The sequence below is a fragment of the Ziziphus jujuba genome, chromosome 4, assembly GCF_031755915.1.
Source record: "Ziziphus jujuba cultivar Dongzao chromosome 4, ASM3175591v1".
Taxonomy (NCBI): domain Eukaryota; kingdom Viridiplantae; phylum Streptophyta; class Magnoliopsida; order Rosales; family Rhamnaceae; genus Ziziphus; species Ziziphus jujuba.
The window spans coordinates 33,404,111-33,421,335 of NC_083382.1; the positions used below are offsets into that span (position 1 = coordinate 33,404,111).

A 17,225-nucleotide genomic window follows, 5' to 3' on the forward strand; every position below is an offset into this window, starting at 1 on the left:
GTTAAGTCTTGAAGCCACAAGGCTAATAATGCAATTAGAATACTAATAAAAGAAATAATAAGCAATTACAACTGCAGCATCCAACAAATTGGTAAAGGAATATGCATCCAACAAAGTTTCGGCCTTTTGATTACAGTGATAAAACTGTGAAGTAAGGCTTCAATATAACCTATAAAACATCAATTCTCAATTACATTTCAAGATGCAATGCAATAAGTAAATCAGATCCCAGTACTTGATTTGTTCTCCTGTTTTCTGATCTTCGTTGCATTACCTCCCTGTTGTTCAGATGCGACAAACATGGAAGTTGGCGAGAACGGATCGTAAAGTTGCTGTTCAGGACTAGAAGCTGACTTGCCACTGGTAAATGAGGGATTGTTGACTGACCAGTTTGTATGAACAGGATAATTTTGTTGGACAAGATTTCCTGGTCTAGGAAGGAAAGGACCAGGCAAATTGGCCATTTGGGGAGGTGGAATAAAGTTCCTAGGTCGCATAAGCAGGTTCTGATTTCTAGCTGCAGGACTTGTGTCTGGAAATGTAGGAAGTCTAGGAGGTACTAACATTGCAGTTGGGTTTCGGCCAAAGGAAACAGCATTTATATGAGATTGAGGTTGACCCATGTGGTCGTCTGCAACCTGCTGCCTCAAAAACATTTGATTGACAGGTTGAGCAGTGAAATTAGGTGCAGGCAACCGGGAAGATGGCGCCTGAAGTGCTGGAGCTTGCAGCATTGGACTAGTAGGAAGAGCATTCTGATTGGCAGAGTGACTGTTCAGCCTGGCAACAGTTTGAGAGGTTGGATTATGTGGTCGATCAGATTGAAAAGTAAAATCACCAGAACTTGGAGCTGTTACCAATGGTGGTTTTACGGGCGCGAAATTTGGTACACTTTTGGAAACAGAAGTTGGAATTCCTGATTGCATAGGTTGAGATAAAGATACAGAAGGCCCTATTGAAGGAACTGATGCTGATCCTAGCGTTGGTCTTGCAAATGAATTAACTGCAGGAGCAGGTACTGGTGCAGGGCTCACAGAAGCTGATATTGTAGGTGGAAGCCCCATATGAGGCCGTGGAACAGAAGCAAAACCTGAAGCCAAGGTAGGATGATTCAGAGGTGTATTGGACAATTGAGTGGATGGTCTAGGTGGGAAGGTTGAGGCTGTAATTGTTGTCGACAGCAACGTGGATGAGACACCTGGTTGGGGAAATAGAGGTTGAGGCCTATGAGGTGGAACCATTGTCGGAGCCATCTGACCTGTGTTATTGAAATCTGCAGATGCTGGAGTAATTACTGGGCGCCCAGTTGACCAGAGGGTAGAGCTCCCAGTAGCCGCCGATGCAGGTTGAGACAATAAAGGCATCACTGGCCTATTGATACCAGGGGAGCCCATTGGTGGCATTTGATTTCCAGTAGATGAGAATGGAGTTGAAACTTTAGGTTGAGCGGAGAAAGGCTGGGAAGCCATTGCAGAAGGATTTCCTTGTGGACCAATAGGAGCAGAACTTGTTTGAGCCATGTATTCATGTTGTGGAACTTGTGTTGATGGGTGTGCTCTAGGGAGAACTGGAGTTGGGGCTTGGAGAATTGAGTTGAATCCAGCAACTGGAACTGGTGGAGGGCCAAACAGTGATGGCATGTTCAAAGGCTTGAAAGGCGATGTTGACAGATCAGCAGTATTATTGACAACTGGAGTAGAAGAATTTGGAGGGATTGAGCCAGGTAAATGCACTGCAGTGCTAGGTGGGCCAGAAGGGAACCATGGACCGGTGTATTGGACCTGCCCTTGGGGTGGCATTTGTGTAGGTCCTGCCACTGGCTGCACCACAGCACTGGGAACCAAATCTGAAGTGGTTGAAACCTGGACCTGACTAGAAACACTTAAATTATCCCTAGAAGCTAAATTAGAAGCCGTAGAGGCAGCAGCCAGATTTCCCTGATCAAAGGATATTGTCAGCATAAATGCAACGATATTAAGAGAAATAACATAAAAATGTTATACCATAAATCTGGTTAAGAAACTTCAGATCATAACTGAGCAACGGTAGAAAACCAATCACGAGATCTAAAAGATAATGAAACTCACTGATATTGAGGTGATTAGCAGTTCAATCACAGAAACTGCAGCATCTATTTTCTCAAATGTCTCTGCTGATATATGAACGTATAACTCCTCATAAGCACCATGAACTTTATTCCCATCAGATGACTTTATTTCTAACTGCAATGAGCAAGTAGAAGAAAAAAGAAAAAGAAAGTCAGTACACTACGCAGGACTAACAATCCACCAATAGGAAACAGTTTGAGGTAACATTTGGAAACACATACTAAAAAGAGTTTTGTGAAACAAGAATTTTATCTGTCTTACTTTTTAAAATGTTTCATTTTCAATTTTATTAATCTATTACCTTCTCCCCGGTCTCTGGTTTTGTACCATATAATTGAATCTTGGCGCCAGTTTCCTAATTTGCAATCATTAAATGAAAAAGCATAAATATATGACTGAAGAATTAATAATAATAATAATAATAATAACAACAACAACAACAATATAAATAAATAGATAAATAAAAGGAGACACAGTTGTTCTATCAGCATAATACTCATTTAAGGTTTTATTTTTATTTATTTATTTTTTTTCCTTCCCCCCCCCCCCCCCCCCCCCCCCTCCCAAAACAAAACCACAAAAAAAAAAAACCTTAATCTATGCATCAACTGATATACCTTTTCTAATCGCTTTTGATTATCATTTCCAGGCCCATATAGTAGGCCAACAAAATTGTACTCAGGATATTCTTTGACCTGAAAAAGCAGCAAATCACATGTAAGCATTTGAAATTAAGACTTGCAATCCCAATTTCAGCAAACCAAGCTTTAATTTAAGAGAACATGATATATAACCATTGAAATCATAATATAAACCACAAAATAATGCAACTAAACCAATCCCTTTTGTCCTGTTATCACAACCCTAAAGTTCAATCCATCTATTCCAATTAGTTTACTCCGAGATTTTCAAAATGATTATTTCATAGCTACCAGTAAAAGAAAGGGTAGTCTAACTCCAGCTATTACATGGTTCTTACTATTAAGAATATTTTTCATAAAATTAGTACAACATATGCTCACTAAAACTAAACTTTTTTTGTTGTGAATTCTACATCAGTCAGACAAAAAGTGATAATCAACAATCTATCAGCAGCAAAGATACACACTGAGAAAAAGGTATTAGAAAAAGCATGCAGCAAACTGCAGAATTTAAACTTACTGGAATAGGAACCCTGGTTTCTTTCAATATCGGTTTATAATCGGGTGGGGGCTTGTAACTTGGATTTAGTTTTAGTATTTCACCTGGAAACATCAAGCAAACATAATCATGCAAAAGACAATATTAAAACCAAAAAAAGAAAAAAAAAGAAAAAGAAAAAATAACTTATAGGCACCTATGATTTCCCGCTTTTCAAGTTCCAACTGCTCCACCTTCTACATCCACAAATATGATCATCATTTCATAACGCTTGAAACACCATTATGATGGAACATAAAGAACCTAGAAATTGAAGAGACACAAAGTATCATAGGAAGAGTGGAATATCAACTTTTATTCTACCTCACTGACAATTTGATGTCTGGATGATTCCTCGTCTGGAGTTTGAGCTGCATATGTTGAGTTGGTATCATCCTCAGCCTCTGATACGCTAGATTTCAGCTGTTGAGTGATTTGATCCACCCGAGTCTGCTAAAAATTTGTACCACCATACAGGCACTAATATCACTTAGTGGCACCTGGAATGGGAAGCTTCCATGTGAACCATTCACACAGAAAACACCTACTAGAGGTTTTTAGCACCCAATAGCGAAAGGGAAATCTTCAATCGCCATTAGCCAAGCAATACATATTTTTCCCAAACACTGGGGCTATAAATGCCTCCAAACAATTTTGGTGTTGGAAAACTTTCTTTTACTCAATTTTATTTATTTTTTCATTTATGCAAACCAGAGGCAAATACGCACAAAATTCACAAACGTTATAACTCTAACTATATGTCAATAATAAGATTACAACTCTACCATACCTGATAAGCGAAGGCTCTTCCCCTTCTAACAGCAGTATCCTGAGTCAGATCAGGACCCCATTTTGTTTTCCTCTGAACCTGTTTGTTACTCTCTCCAATAAAAGAATCACTGCCTCCCAGTTTTTTAGCTCCTCGGAAGATGGGAACCAACGAACCAGACAACTTATTTTTGGGTATAACAAACCCAGACTTGGCAGCAAACATAGAAACCTTTTGGCCACTACTAGCTGTTGATGGCTTAGACGAAATAGTTGTTCCAGACATATTTAATGCTGTTGTTGGTGGTTCAACTTTTGCACTCATAAAAAGGTCATTAAGAAAGCTCTGTTGCATATAGAACGATGGAGAACACAAAAACAAAAACAAACAATCAATGAAATATTGTTATGGATTTTAAAACAGAAACTAGAATAATGAGAGGCAAGCAACCAATTGCTCCTAGCAAGAAAAGGTAGAGTAATATTCTTGAGCCAGTTCTAACATAATTTGAACCTAAGAAGAAGTGGTATCCGATATACACTGTGTGTAACTCAGACTCTGAGACTATAACATCAAAAACAACTCAGAATATACAAATACACATGTTGATGCTTGAGCTCCATCGGTGTAAAATTGGTCAATAAAATTCACAAGTTTCCAACTTGATAATGACCCATATCACAACAGCCAGAACGATTAATTATCTGTAAATCGGTTTTTTTCAGAATAATCCTGAAGCCGTAGATACAGAGATGCATACAAATGCGTGTATATACATATATATATATATATAGAGAGAGAGAGAGAGAGAGAGGGAGAGAGAGGAGAGTACCCATAGTGAAAGATAGAGCTTTATGAGATTAGGTTGCAGAGCATAGTAGCGAGAGAGAGAGAGAGAGCGTGTTGCAGAAGAACCCAATCGCTGTGCCTCTGGTGCCGAGTATCCCAACGCTGCAAGCAGCGGCGTAGTTTCATTACTTTTTACACCTTCTCACACTGGATCACCGACCCCCCCACAAGGCCACAATCAGCCCAATGCAATTGGAGCCCAGCTATGCTACTAAGGCCCACCTTTATTATAATTATTACTATTATTTTAAAAAAATAATAATAATTTTACTATTATTAGTACTAGTATATGGTCTTGTGTCATTCTTTTATAAAATTGAGAAAACGGATTAATTACAAAAATTAGAAATGGAAAAGGATCATTTATAAAATTAAATAACACGTTAACATTCTTGTTTAAAATGGAACATTGAGTAATCCTCCTCCGTAGCATTTTCTACTTTTGAAAAGCAGTACCCTAATTCATTGAAGCATATGAAAACTCCAGAAAATGTTGTATCAGACATTCCATTAGCTATTGTCTAATTCTTAAAAATTTTAAGAGGAATTTTTCTTCATTTGGAAATCAATCTAGTAGTATTCACTTTGTCCATCAATTTGATTCCATGTTTAGATTCGGGCTACAAAATATCACTTCTGCAATCTGTTAAGGCACTAAAAAAACAAGTACAAACAACTCAATTCTTATTTGTTGATTCAATTAAGTTAAACTGATTTCTATCAGCCACATAAATTTTGTTTCAAACAAACAATTGCAGAGATATTTGTAAAACTCCTGTGGCCAGATTTTATCTGACAGCATTCCAAATGCTGCATAACCTTGGGCAAGGCAAGCGTTTTAAGAGATGGACTTCAGCAGACAATGCCGGTCTGGGCATAGTAGAAAGGAGTGGCACAAAACACTACTGGAGAATTCAGTCTCATATCCTATCAGGTAAAAGGGTAGAAGTTTGAAAACAGCAAACTGCCAAGAAGAATGTAGGCCGCAGAGTATGCCCAAATCATATAACCCCATCTCCTATAACTTCCAGGTGACTTCATCAAATAGGAGGCAAACCAATAAAGTGGAGGGCTGGAAGATAAAAAACGCGTAGAAACCTGCCAAAAATTTATCTGTCAGAATGCAGCGATACAGAATGATAATGGGACTTTTAAACCGTCTCTGAGCAATACTAATCTTACCACTAGAATAGAGAAAAAATTAAATATTCAATACATGTTATTATGGTACTTGATCGCAATATTACATTAATCCAAAATAATCAGCAACTACCGCTAATTTACTTCTTTGAAGTTTTGCTAAACTTTATTTTTAGCATATTGAGGACAACTAAAATGAATAACCAAACCTGCACATGCATGACAAAAAATGCTGTGGCTGCCATGAATCCCATATGCAAAATAAAAGGAAGAACAAAAACAGACAGGTATCCTCTGTTCGCCAAAGCTTCATGTGGTTCTAGGAGCAGCGGAGGAGCCTCTTCTTTCACTTTTTGCTTCTTTGGTCTAAGATCATGATTTTCTGTTAAAACAAAAAACTGCTTACGTAGTTGCTAGAAATTGAAAGGAAAAGAGAAAAAATCAATCAAGAAAAATATTAAGGTCACGTTTTGATACAATGCAAACATGCATGAACATAATCATATGGTACTAAACTAAGGGAATTTTGACCGAGAACGTAACATAAGTGTGCTGCATGACTTAGTTTCCTGGAGACACTTCATAAGGCCTATAAGCTAGTAGATAAACATGGATATAATCAAAATAAAGTTTGACTACTAACTATATTAGCCCTGCAACTTTAGTAGAGATGATTCAGGAATTAGACAGTAAAAACAGAGGACACTAATAAGAAAAGTGGCTGCACAAGCCAATTTTTGTTTGAAAGTGGTACCTTTTACTTTACGGGAGGAATTCTCTTTAACATGACTGTTGTTTGCTCTTAGGTTGGCCTCAAGAGAAAAAAGCACAGCAGCAGAATTCTTGTCCTCAGCTGAAGCACGAAAACCCAAAGAGAAAAACTTTTCAGGCTCTGATTTTGCATATTGGACAATTGAGAAAACTGCCAAAGATAGTATAGGGGATGCAAGTAGAAAATTTGGCAGCTGCTTTAACTGGAAGTACCGCAAGAAACCTACTCCCCTGGCATTCAAACGAAAATTCCCATCAATGAGTAGCACATCTATCAAAATAAATATCCATGGGGACAAGGAAACTTCCTGCATTTGAGCCATGATACGACAAGAAAGGTAGGTCCCTTACTTATCAAAAAAGAAGAAGAGGTGAGAGAGTGGGGGGAAAAAGGAAAAACAAGAATGACTTCTTAACAACCAAATATAGTTAAAGAAAGAATACCAATAATAACTCTGAATATAGTTATACAACAGAGGTATTCTTGCTTTGCACCATGGCCTCATTTCATTAGGAAGATGTCCCAGACAGATATTGTAGTATCCATATGCTTGAAAAGCAGCAAATGGAGCAAAAATACAAATAGAACGCAGTGCTCCACCACAAATTACCTGCATTGCCAACTGTCATAGAACAGAGAGATTATTAAGAAACCATATTGCCCTGTGAGAATATGAAAATAACAAACTGCTTCACACAATATAATATACATCTTTCAGCTTCTCTCTTTATTTTTTATTTTTTAATTATTTTGTTGGGACATAACCAACTGTGACATGAACAGGTGGGAAGATCAATTAGCTGCCTGTAGCTTAACTGAGTTCCAGAAGCAAATAAAAACTTACAACAGGACGCTTTCTCAATACAGCAACATAAGCTAGATGCATAGTCTGAAAACAGACATAACCTGCATTAAGAATTCCATTAGACCTTGCACATCCAGAGAGAGCAAGCCAAAGAACAGCAATACTATTTTTCCCGGATATTAGGTGATACAATCCTCCAACTGAAAATAGAGCATACAAACTCTCCGAATATCTGCAGTCAAAAAAAGAATATTTGTCAGCTTTAACTCAAAATTTTGATCCATTTGAAATAGAAAAAAGTGAAACTATTACACAGATGAGTAAAATATGGAAGCTGGATTGAAGCAATATAAAATTGAAGCCCTCAATGCTGCTTCAGTGTCCTTCAAAATAATAACTGAAAGCCTGTTAGAATGACAAACGGAAAGAACAGCGATCAGAAGTTCTAAACAGAATGAAAAATCAGTTAGCTTAGATATTCACAATAAAAGGTTCTCCTTCACATAAAAGGAATTGTAATGGTTGAGATCAAAGCTAACTCACATTTACAGAACTAAGAATGCTAAGCAACTCACCTATAAAAGTAAACAGCAGAAAACACGAAGGCAATGTTATTGATCACATAGGCGGATAAACCCAACACGGCTCTTTGCCCAATAACAGGAACCAACGGAGCAAAAACTGAAAACGCACAAGGCAACTATAAAGCACAATGAAACCAATTCAATTCTACCAAACACAAACTTCTGAAACAAATGCATGAATGAATCTCCCAGAAGAACAAGTGGGGTGTGCGTGATCTGAATAAATTGACGAAATTGCCCAAGTGGGTGTGATGAAGCTGGGGCATACCTGTTCGGGACAACATGGAAATGCAAAGGGGAAGGAGGGGCAAGAAGGCATAGGATTGCTCGTACTCGTAGCCACATTGCGCGATGCGGACGAAGTAGACACCGTCCCAGACGACGCTGGATTCGATGGCCGAAGCCAGGGTGGGCCATAGGGGTGGTTGCTGCTGAGGATTAGGATGAGCATGAGCATGAGGCGGTGAAGGGTGTTGGTTTAGGCAATTTGGGTTTAAGGATGCAGAGGTGTCGTAAGGGCTAAGCAGAGTCCGCCATAGCAGGATTAAGCTCAGCAGCAGAAGTCTAGATGCCACTGCCGATTTCACTACTATGGTTTGTTGATCAGGTTTCGGTGAGCTTCGGGAGCGAATCATGGAGGTCGGGTTTTGCAGCGTTTTGGGTTTCTCAGAAATTTGGAAGGAGCAAGACCGGAATTGGGGAGACCGAGATCAACGACGAAGACAAGGAGCTTCGGCAGCACGTCGTTTGTACTTACTTTCTGCCCTGCCGCGGGCGCTATAACGACGTATCGTTTTTTTATTTTAATAAATTATTATTTTCAGCAAAATATAAGGTTCAAATTACAAATTTCACAAATCTTTTTTTAATTACTTTCTATTGAGGTGATCCTAAACATAATAAAGTAAGACAGAACTTTTTTTGTTTTCTTTTTGCAGTATAAGATATATATATATATATATACATATTTGTTAAAATATGATACAATTGATGTGATAAAGTTTAATTGTTATATAATGTTATCTAATGCAATGTGTTTGAACATATAATAGAATTATATTAATATTAAAGAATAAAAAAATAATTTCATGTAAAAGAACACAGCTAAATTTATTGTGATGGAAATGAGAATTGCCCTTGTTCATGAAAATATATTTGTCTCTAAATCAAAGGCAATAGGCCATACCATGAATATTTTGGAATAATAATAAATACAAACCATTGCCAATGTCCAACGGCATTGTCAAGTCCTTCCCTTGGAGATATTTCCCTCGTCTATTGTATAACAGTCAGCATGGAAGGGCCAAAAGAACCATAAATTCTTTTCTTTTATTCTTTTTCAAAATTTTCATTTAAATTTGGTAATGAAAGAACCATAAATTGTTGAGTTGATGAGTCATATTATATATAGGTTAATGTATCCATCATCCAAATTCAATGTGATTTATTACCCAAAAAAAAAAAAGAATTCAATGTGATTCCTTATATGTCCTTTTCCATTTTTTTGGGTAGTAATAAGTCGTTTCAGTTTGGTTCGCTGCAAGTAGTGCAACCTCATGCATGTCATCAATCAATTTTTTTTTTTTTTTTTTTACCCGAAAAAGAGAAATACATAATTTTTCATGGTATATCTTGCCATATGATACATACATATATATATATATATATATATATTAGTTGCTAAACATATTTGGAAAAAAAAAAAAGTAGTTAGCATGAATTAACACCTTTTTTTTTTTGCTAAAACAAAAAAATGAACATTTTTATGGATATCATCGGTCCATAATAATTGAGAACTATGGACCATTAGTAACCGTATTTTTTTAATCCGATGGAAATTTATGAACTACCTAATACATTACCGTCTAATTTCATGAATTTGAATAACAATCCATCATATTATTATTAGCTTCCACATTTGCTCATTATATATTCAAGTACGCATGGTTATATATATAGTTTGCTGGCATCCAATGTCAGTACTTTAGATTATATATCACTAAATTTTTTGAATTGTCCAAATTACAGATTGTTTTAATAGAATTGTCAGGATCCGCCCAGAATTTTTCCCCGGAACCCTAGACAAGCCTTGATTCCAGGGAAATACCACCGAACCTTCCAACGGAAAATTCGGCAGCACCTCCCCTAAGGGTAGGACTTACCAAAAATTTCCTGCACTGAAAACGCACTTCTATAATTGTCCCTTTATTCCTCCCACAATACTACAATTTGATTCCACAAATTTACAGCACTTCAAAATAACAGTAAATCAGTGCATAGATAATAACTACACGTCCAATACAGTATACAAAGCATTATACAAATAAATATGAATTAATACAATGACAGATACGAAAACAATACAAGATGAAGAGGAAAAAGGGAATAAATACTTCTTGAACTTTCGGCAATGAGCTGAGACGTCGGACTCGCCCCGGACGATCAAAGTCTCCCAACCTGAACCTAGGGGAACGGAATTTAAGAGCGTGAGATGCTAATCATCTCAGTGAGTGACCCTATCTACTAAACACCTTTAATATTAATAATATACCAAATAAAGGGATTTAATTAATCAATACCGAACAATTAAATAAATAAATAAATAAACAATTGAGGTAAAAATTTCTCTCAAAACCCGCACTATTCACTCCGTTGGAAATGTTCCCCTTTTAAAACATTTTCACAAAACCCGATATTCGTACTTCCCGAAAAACAAGGGACCAAATAATTTAATAAACAACAAATAAATAAATAAATACCCCAAATATAAATAAACTACAATAAATTATAATAAATAATTTTGTACTCTTTGGGGTTTGAAATTTCTATCCGAAAAATTTGTACTTGACGCACCACACCATATACCAGTGATGCCCTCCGATACCCAGCGTCCTGAGCACCGACTGGCGGGGAGATTAAAGAGAGAAACTTGCAAACGGCACTTCGGCGTCCCGACAGTACCGCTGCTGAAACCATCATCCCGGCCAAGGAGGGGGGCGGCTGTGGCCAATAACAAACTTGCCTGCCCACGGTCCAATGGCAACTCACGGGTGAAATAATAATACTTGCGCGCTGAACCACATATACATATACCAGAACACCAATACTGTGTGAATGCGTCTAAAATAATTATTAAACCAATCGTACCGTTTTCCAAAATTACCGTGGGAAATATACCAAATTTTCACAAAATACCATCCCACATATTTCCTTTTCACAATCCGGTACGAAAACATCAATAACAAATAAACCATAATTTTCTCGTAATACGAGGTGCAACAATTAAAATACCACGGGCATAATTTATACAATTTAAACAAATATTTTCATAAAATATTTAACCCAATTATGCCCGAAAAATAATATTTCACGTACGATTATTACCGAAATACACTCTGCTCATGCATAAATAATAAATTAAACCACAATAAAATAATAATTACATCGTACCACATGAGCATGATTCAAATACTAATTAAACATAATTAATTGCCCAAAATATTTTTGAAGGTGGGTCACTCACCTGGAGCACGCAGTTAACCTAAGATCCATCATGGGATCAATTCCATGACTCACCCGTGCTCCTAGAACAAAATCCACACACAGTCAAATAAATTAATATTTTAATCGGGTAATAATACCCGGTACCCGGGGGGTCAAACACAAACGTTATCCAAAATAGTCGAATAATATACCGAATCGAAGCTTGAGCGACGAGGATTAAAAATCCGGTCTCCATCGACCCCAATTCCGCCGAAGGTGGCCGGAATTTGGCCGGAAAGCTTCGGCCGGTTTTCAATTCCTCGTATCTCGCAAACCGCTTCGAATTTTTGAGATTGGAGGCCATATTTGAACTCAGAGGACCCAAAATAGGGGGAGAGAAGGTTTAATTTGGACTGGACTGGCCGGAAAACACAAGAAAAGAGGAGAGAGAAATTTTTCCGACCGGCGGCTTCTCCGGCCCGATCGGGACGCGTCCGGCGGCCGGTGACCGTGAAAATTGGCAGTCGAGCTCGCCTCCTCCCTCCGCTCATCATTGGCCGGCGCGTGTGGACTATGGGTGGCCGGAAAAGATAAACACGGGAGAGAGAGAGAGACGGCCGGTGGGAGAAAATGAAGGAGAAGGAAGAAGAAGGAGGAAGAAGAAGAGAGAGATGGCCCCGTGGCCTTTTTCCCACGTGGGGAAAAGAAAAGAAAAAAAAAGAAAAAGAAAAAGGAAAATAAAAAGAAATAAATTAAAATTAATTAAATAATACCAATAATAATATTATTATTTAAAATAATAATAAAATAATATGATATTACACATGGTTGACATGTGGCTTCTCAACATGGTGACACATGGTCACCTTCATTAAGTCACACGTGGCACATCGTTACACGTTCAAAAATAATATTAAAATAATACAGTATTTGAAAAACTCTACAAGTCCATAACTTTCAAACCACATGTCCAAATTGGACGTGCCGCTAGTCTACGCACTCGTATCGACGAGCACTTCACAACCATGAATGAGTCAAAGCTCAACCTTGCATGAATAAAAAGTCAACTCCGGCACCCCTTGGACAGTTTGGACTTCAACTTGTTTTGCTCATAACTTTCAAACCGTAGCTCCGTTTTCAACGTGCTACTAGTCTACGAACTCGTGCCAACGTGTATTTCGTAACGGTACCTTAGTCAAACTAGAATTCCAACCGGGTCAAAAAGTTAAACTTTTGACCCCTTTGGTCAACGGTCAAAGTCAACAGTCAACAGTCAACTTCGGTCAACGTGCAAAAATTCCGACATGGTTCGGGACGGGGTGTTACAGAATAACCAATCCTTAATTTATACATTTAACTATAACTATAAGTTAACTCACATAGTAAATTTAGATGCATTTTACATGTAAAATTGTGTAATACATGATAGAGATATAGTTTCATAAAACTAGCAATATATAGATATATAGAGAGAGAGTTTCTGTGGTGTGGACCGCACTTAAAGCCAACGTTTTGTTTTGTTTTTTTTTTTTTTTATCAAGTAGGTAGCTTTGTTGTGTACGCTGTGTACATATATACAATAAAACAAAAACTTTTTTTTTTTTAAATATCGATTTTGGATCGTAACGTATGTGGATGATCCGTAACGTAAAATTACTCTAAATATATATATATATATATATATATATATATATATTTATATATTTGCATTGAGGAGACCCTGATTTAACGAGCACTATGTTGTCCCTTTTATACATGCAATGCAGCTTAAGCTGTAACATTTTCAAATTTGGTCACACGTAATTGTCAACCAGGTTGCTTACCCTTATCCCTAAACATCAAATGAATTATGTATAACCTACCTCTCCATTCTAATTAAATTTTAATTATACAAATATCTATTAACTAATTAAAACTCTTATTATGATCCATCTTCTTCATTTGGTAGATTTTTAACAACATGGTCCTAAGCAAAAGCCTTTAATGCACTGAAAGTTATATATGCAAGGGATAGTTATACTAGGTTTTCTAGCCATAGCTGCCTAAAGATCTTTACAGCTTAGCTGCTGATCTGCTACCCCCAACGTCTCTCTGCTTTAACCTCTTTATCTCTGGTTTCTTTTTTTTTAATCTGATAATCTATCTTTATCATGAAAGTTTATGCGAAAGCAGTAATATATGTCAATAACAGTGATCATATATATATATATATATATTTGAATAACATTATTATATATGGCAATTGTTAGTTAATACATGATATATGGAATATCTTATCAGAAACTCTCAAAAAGCATGTTAAAAAAAATACTAATTATTAAAAGTAATACGAGTACAAAGCTGATGTCTAAGGATTGGCTACTTCACTACCGCTTTCGATGGGAAAGTGGTCGTTTCGCCCTACAATGAACAAATAGATAAACAGCTAGTGTATATTTTCTATGTCTAATTTAAATTGTAAAGAGATAAATCAGAAAACTTTTATACAGTTTTTTTTTTAAAAAAAAAAAAAAAAAGGTTTTTTGGGTCCCACATTTACTTGATTATGCGTTCTGTAGTCACGGATCAATGGAAATTATTCACGGATTTACAAAAGAAAAACCCAAATGATCACGGGTTCTAAAAACAAAGCAGACAAAAATTCTTATGAGAAATAAATACTATACCATAAACATACAACTGCACAGGACATTTGAGTGCTCATTTAGTTAATCCATTTAAACAGCTCACTCTTCACCCACACCAAACTGAAAGATCCTAACTATCCACTCTAATTCCAGATCTGGTTGACCAGCTTCAGATTCGATATATATTGGGAAAACAAGAATCTGAGCACCAAAAATAACTATTGGGAAAACAAAAAATTAAAAAAGAAAAAAAGAAAAAAAAGAAGAAGCTATAATTACAACCATCCAAATAAATGGTCACTACAATAGTGATAGAACGTGTCACCATGATTTGTGGAAATACTAAAATGAATATAATTCACAAATCACAACTCATAATAGGTTAATATCAACTATCAAGTAGGTAGAGCAATTTTAACCTTAAAACTTAAGGTGGGCTTTTTTTTTTTTTTTTTTTTTTTTTTGAATATTTATGGAGTCCCTCTCAGGCTCAACACAAGGTCTCTCTGTTCATCCAAGGACAAAACATTTCTTCACATGTCAACTTTGAAAAAAAAAAAAAAAAAAAAGAACTTAAATAGAAAGTAATAATCACAATAATTTGGATTCCACCCCCACGTCCGCTGGCCTATTATAACATTCCACTCTCTCTCTCTCTCTCTCTCTCTCTCTCTCTCTCATCCTCTAAATTCAATAAAGTGAAAGGACCAATTATAAAAGAATAAATAAAAAGACGAAGGGAGAAAGAGAGAGAGAGAGAGAGAGAGAGAGAGAGAGACTCCGTAACACCCTCCATTATCATCGTATTCCTATTCCTTTCTATCCCCTTCTCTGTTTTTCTTTGTCTCTCTGCTTCAAAATGGGTTCAAAGCTTGCATCTGTGGCTCTGCCATACATGTTGATGTTGGTTTTGATCCTATTCGTAGGTTTTGGGAGCTCAAACATTGACCAAGACAAAGCAGAATGTTCAGACCAACTAGTTGGGTTAGCCACCTGTCTTCCTTATGTTGGTGGGGATGCCAAAACTCCCACCCTTGATTGCTGCACAGGGCTCAAACAGGTTATTGACAAGAGTAAGAAATGCCTCTGCGTCTTGATCAAGGATCGAGATGATCCAAATCTTGGCCTCAAGATAAATGCTACTCTTGCTTTACAACTTCCCACTGCCTGTAATGTACCACTCAATGTAACTAGATGTGTTGGTAAGTACTTGTTTTGATTATTTCCCAAAGAAGCTAAAATTTTTGTGCATATATATATATATATATATAATTTACAAAATCCTCATGTTCATGGTTCCCCAATTTGCTTGGTGATAATGAGTTCAGATCTTTTGCATTTGGCACCAAACTCTACGGATGCTAAGGTGTTTTTGGAATTTGGGAAAAGCACTGGAAAGAACATTAGCACCCCAGTTGGAAGTGGTAAAATATTTACTTTCGTTTGCACTTACTGGTCAAGAATTATGCTGCTTTCTAGAATTTTCCTTTATATGTGGTGGTAGTGCCTTTTTTATTATTATTATTATTTTTTTTTTGTATTTGTTTTTGTTTTTCCTTTATGGTAATCTAATTTGACATTTGATTGGTCTTGTTAATGTTGAAGGGAATTCTACGAGTTCAGGAACAAGTGGTGATATAAAAAGTGATGCTTGGAGAGGAAAGAGATGGGTGGGAATAGATATGCTTTTTGGGACTTTAATCTGGATTTTCACTCCGCATCTGGTCTTTTATGTTTGATATAGCAATTTATATATACATATATATATATATATATATATGATTTTGTGCTCCCCTGTGTTGTTTTGCTCAATTTGTATCTTAATTGAATCCGTCAAAAGACTCAAAACTATCTTTCTGCTCTCTCGTATTATTTTCCTTCAAACTACATTTACATTGGATGTATATCCTAAATGTGATTGAACAAATATTCAAGTGGATTCCAACTTTTTCAAGTTCCGAGGGATGTTGTTGAAATTGAAAGAAACACCATTTGTAGACAAGTGTTGTTTTCATAGTGACATGATGCCAAGAATCAAGATAATGAAAATCTGCATATATACTTCCAGAGTTTGAAAATTATCATTCATCTTAGCCACTTGTTTAGCTACACTAGACGATAAGGGAGGGGATAGTCACTGTTACAAGGCACCAACATATCAAATAATGCAGATTAGACATTTTAATCTGATCAAACATTAAAGGCCATTCAATCTATGCTTTGGGCTTCAAGTCTTTATGCATGAAGAAATTTTGGGCTGGACTCCACTGAATGCAGGCCTTCATGTAGAATAAGAAATTGGGCCCATTTTCCATATAGGTGGGTCTCTTTTACAGCCCACAGTACATACCAGATTCTAATAGTGAGAAGCCCAATCATTTTGAGAGGAGTTTGATCCTAGCTGCTTCCACTTCTTCATCATTTTCACTTTCAGCTGGATAACTGGATTTATTGAAAGTAAAAAACCAAAACAGGAGTTTGAACTCTGATGCTCTTCTTCAGAAGATTAGATTTCGAATAAATTCAAAATATCATAAACCGATAAGTTTTTGTCCCTCTCTGTATCTGTTTTCTATTATTTCAGCCAAATTACAGAGTTTCACTGGAGTGCGTTGTGGATTGTTGCCTAATAGGAGATAATGGCCAAGTTTGATTCCCCTATTAGACTAGATTTTTAACTTAGAACCCAAAAAAAAACAAAATAATTGACTACACTGTTAACCTCAACTAGATTACTATTACTGGCTTGATTTAAGTATTGATTAAAAAATAAATAAAAATCTCAATCTTTTCTATAATAAATACTTCTGTTTTTTATGTATCAAAAAACATTGGTTTTGATAAATTATCCCACCGGTATCTTGACTTGAATAGAAAAACCCTTAGAATCGAAGGCAACAAAAAAAATG

At 36.4% G+C, this 17,225-nt stretch overlaps 3 protein-coding genes across 7 annotated transcripts; 1 reads left to right on the top strand and 2 right to left on the bottom strand.

Moving 5' to 3' along the window:
- Positions 1-8: 8 nt before the first annotated feature.
- On the bottom strand, positions 9-5,054 carry LOC107415045 (SH3 domain-containing protein C23A1.17). 4 transcript variants are annotated; one of them, XM_048471731.2, is made up of 9 exons: positions 4,889-5,054; positions 4,078-4,401; positions 3,612-3,740; positions 3,445-3,481; positions 3,270-3,352; positions 2,726-2,803; positions 2,410-2,463; positions 2,088-2,222; positions 9-1,937 (listed from the first exon to the last, which is right to left on the bottom strand). In XM_048471731.2, exons 2-9 carry the CDS (start codon positions 4,378-4,380, stop codon positions 222-224), a joined length of 2,535 nt encoding a protein of 844 aa, XP_048327688.2. In that variant the 5' UTR covers positions 4,381-4,401; positions 4,889-5,054; the 3' UTR covers positions 9-221. The 4 variants fall into 4 exon arrangements, with proteins under 4 accessions (XP_048327688.2, XP_024928228.3, XP_024928227.3 ...); XM_025072460.3 differs by having other exon boundaries at positions 3,612-3,737; positions 4,889-5,050; XM_025072459.3 differs by having other exon boundaries at positions 3,445-3,484; positions 3,612-3,737; positions 4,889-5,050.
- Positions 5,055-5,569: 515 nt separating this feature from the next.
- LOC107415046 (uncharacterized) lies at positions 5,570-9,007 on the bottom strand. 2 transcript variants are annotated; one of them, XM_016023310.4, is made up of 8 exons: positions 8,475-9,007; positions 8,198-8,303; positions 7,935-8,027; positions 7,662-7,854; positions 7,261-7,439; positions 6,800-7,047; positions 6,255-6,427; positions 5,570-6,003 (listed from the first exon to the last, which is right to left on the bottom strand). In XM_016023310.4, the coding sequence occupies exons 1-8, from the start codon at positions 8,839-8,841 to the stop codon at positions 5,836-5,838; spliced, it is 1,527 nt and encodes a 508-aa protein (XP_015878796.3). In that variant the 5' UTR covers positions 8,842-9,007; the 3' UTR covers positions 5,570-5,835. The 2 variants fall into 2 exon arrangements, with proteins under 2 accessions (XP_015878796.3, XP_048327689.2); XM_048471732.2 differs by lacking the exon at positions 7,935-8,027.
- A 5,971-nt stretch (positions 9,008-14,978) lies between these two features.
- On the top strand, positions 14,979-16,274 carry LOC107415014 (non-specific lipid transfer protein GPI-anchored 6). The gene is made up of 3 exons (XM_048472716.2): positions 14,979-15,518; positions 15,645-15,740; positions 15,922-16,274. Exons 1-3 carry the CDS (start codon positions 15,176-15,178, stop codon positions 16,053-16,055), a joined length of 573 nt encoding a protein of 190 aa, XP_048328673.1. The 5' UTR covers positions 14,979-15,175; the 3' UTR covers positions 16,056-16,274.
- The last annotated feature ends 951 nt before the right edge of the window (positions 16,275-17,225 follow it).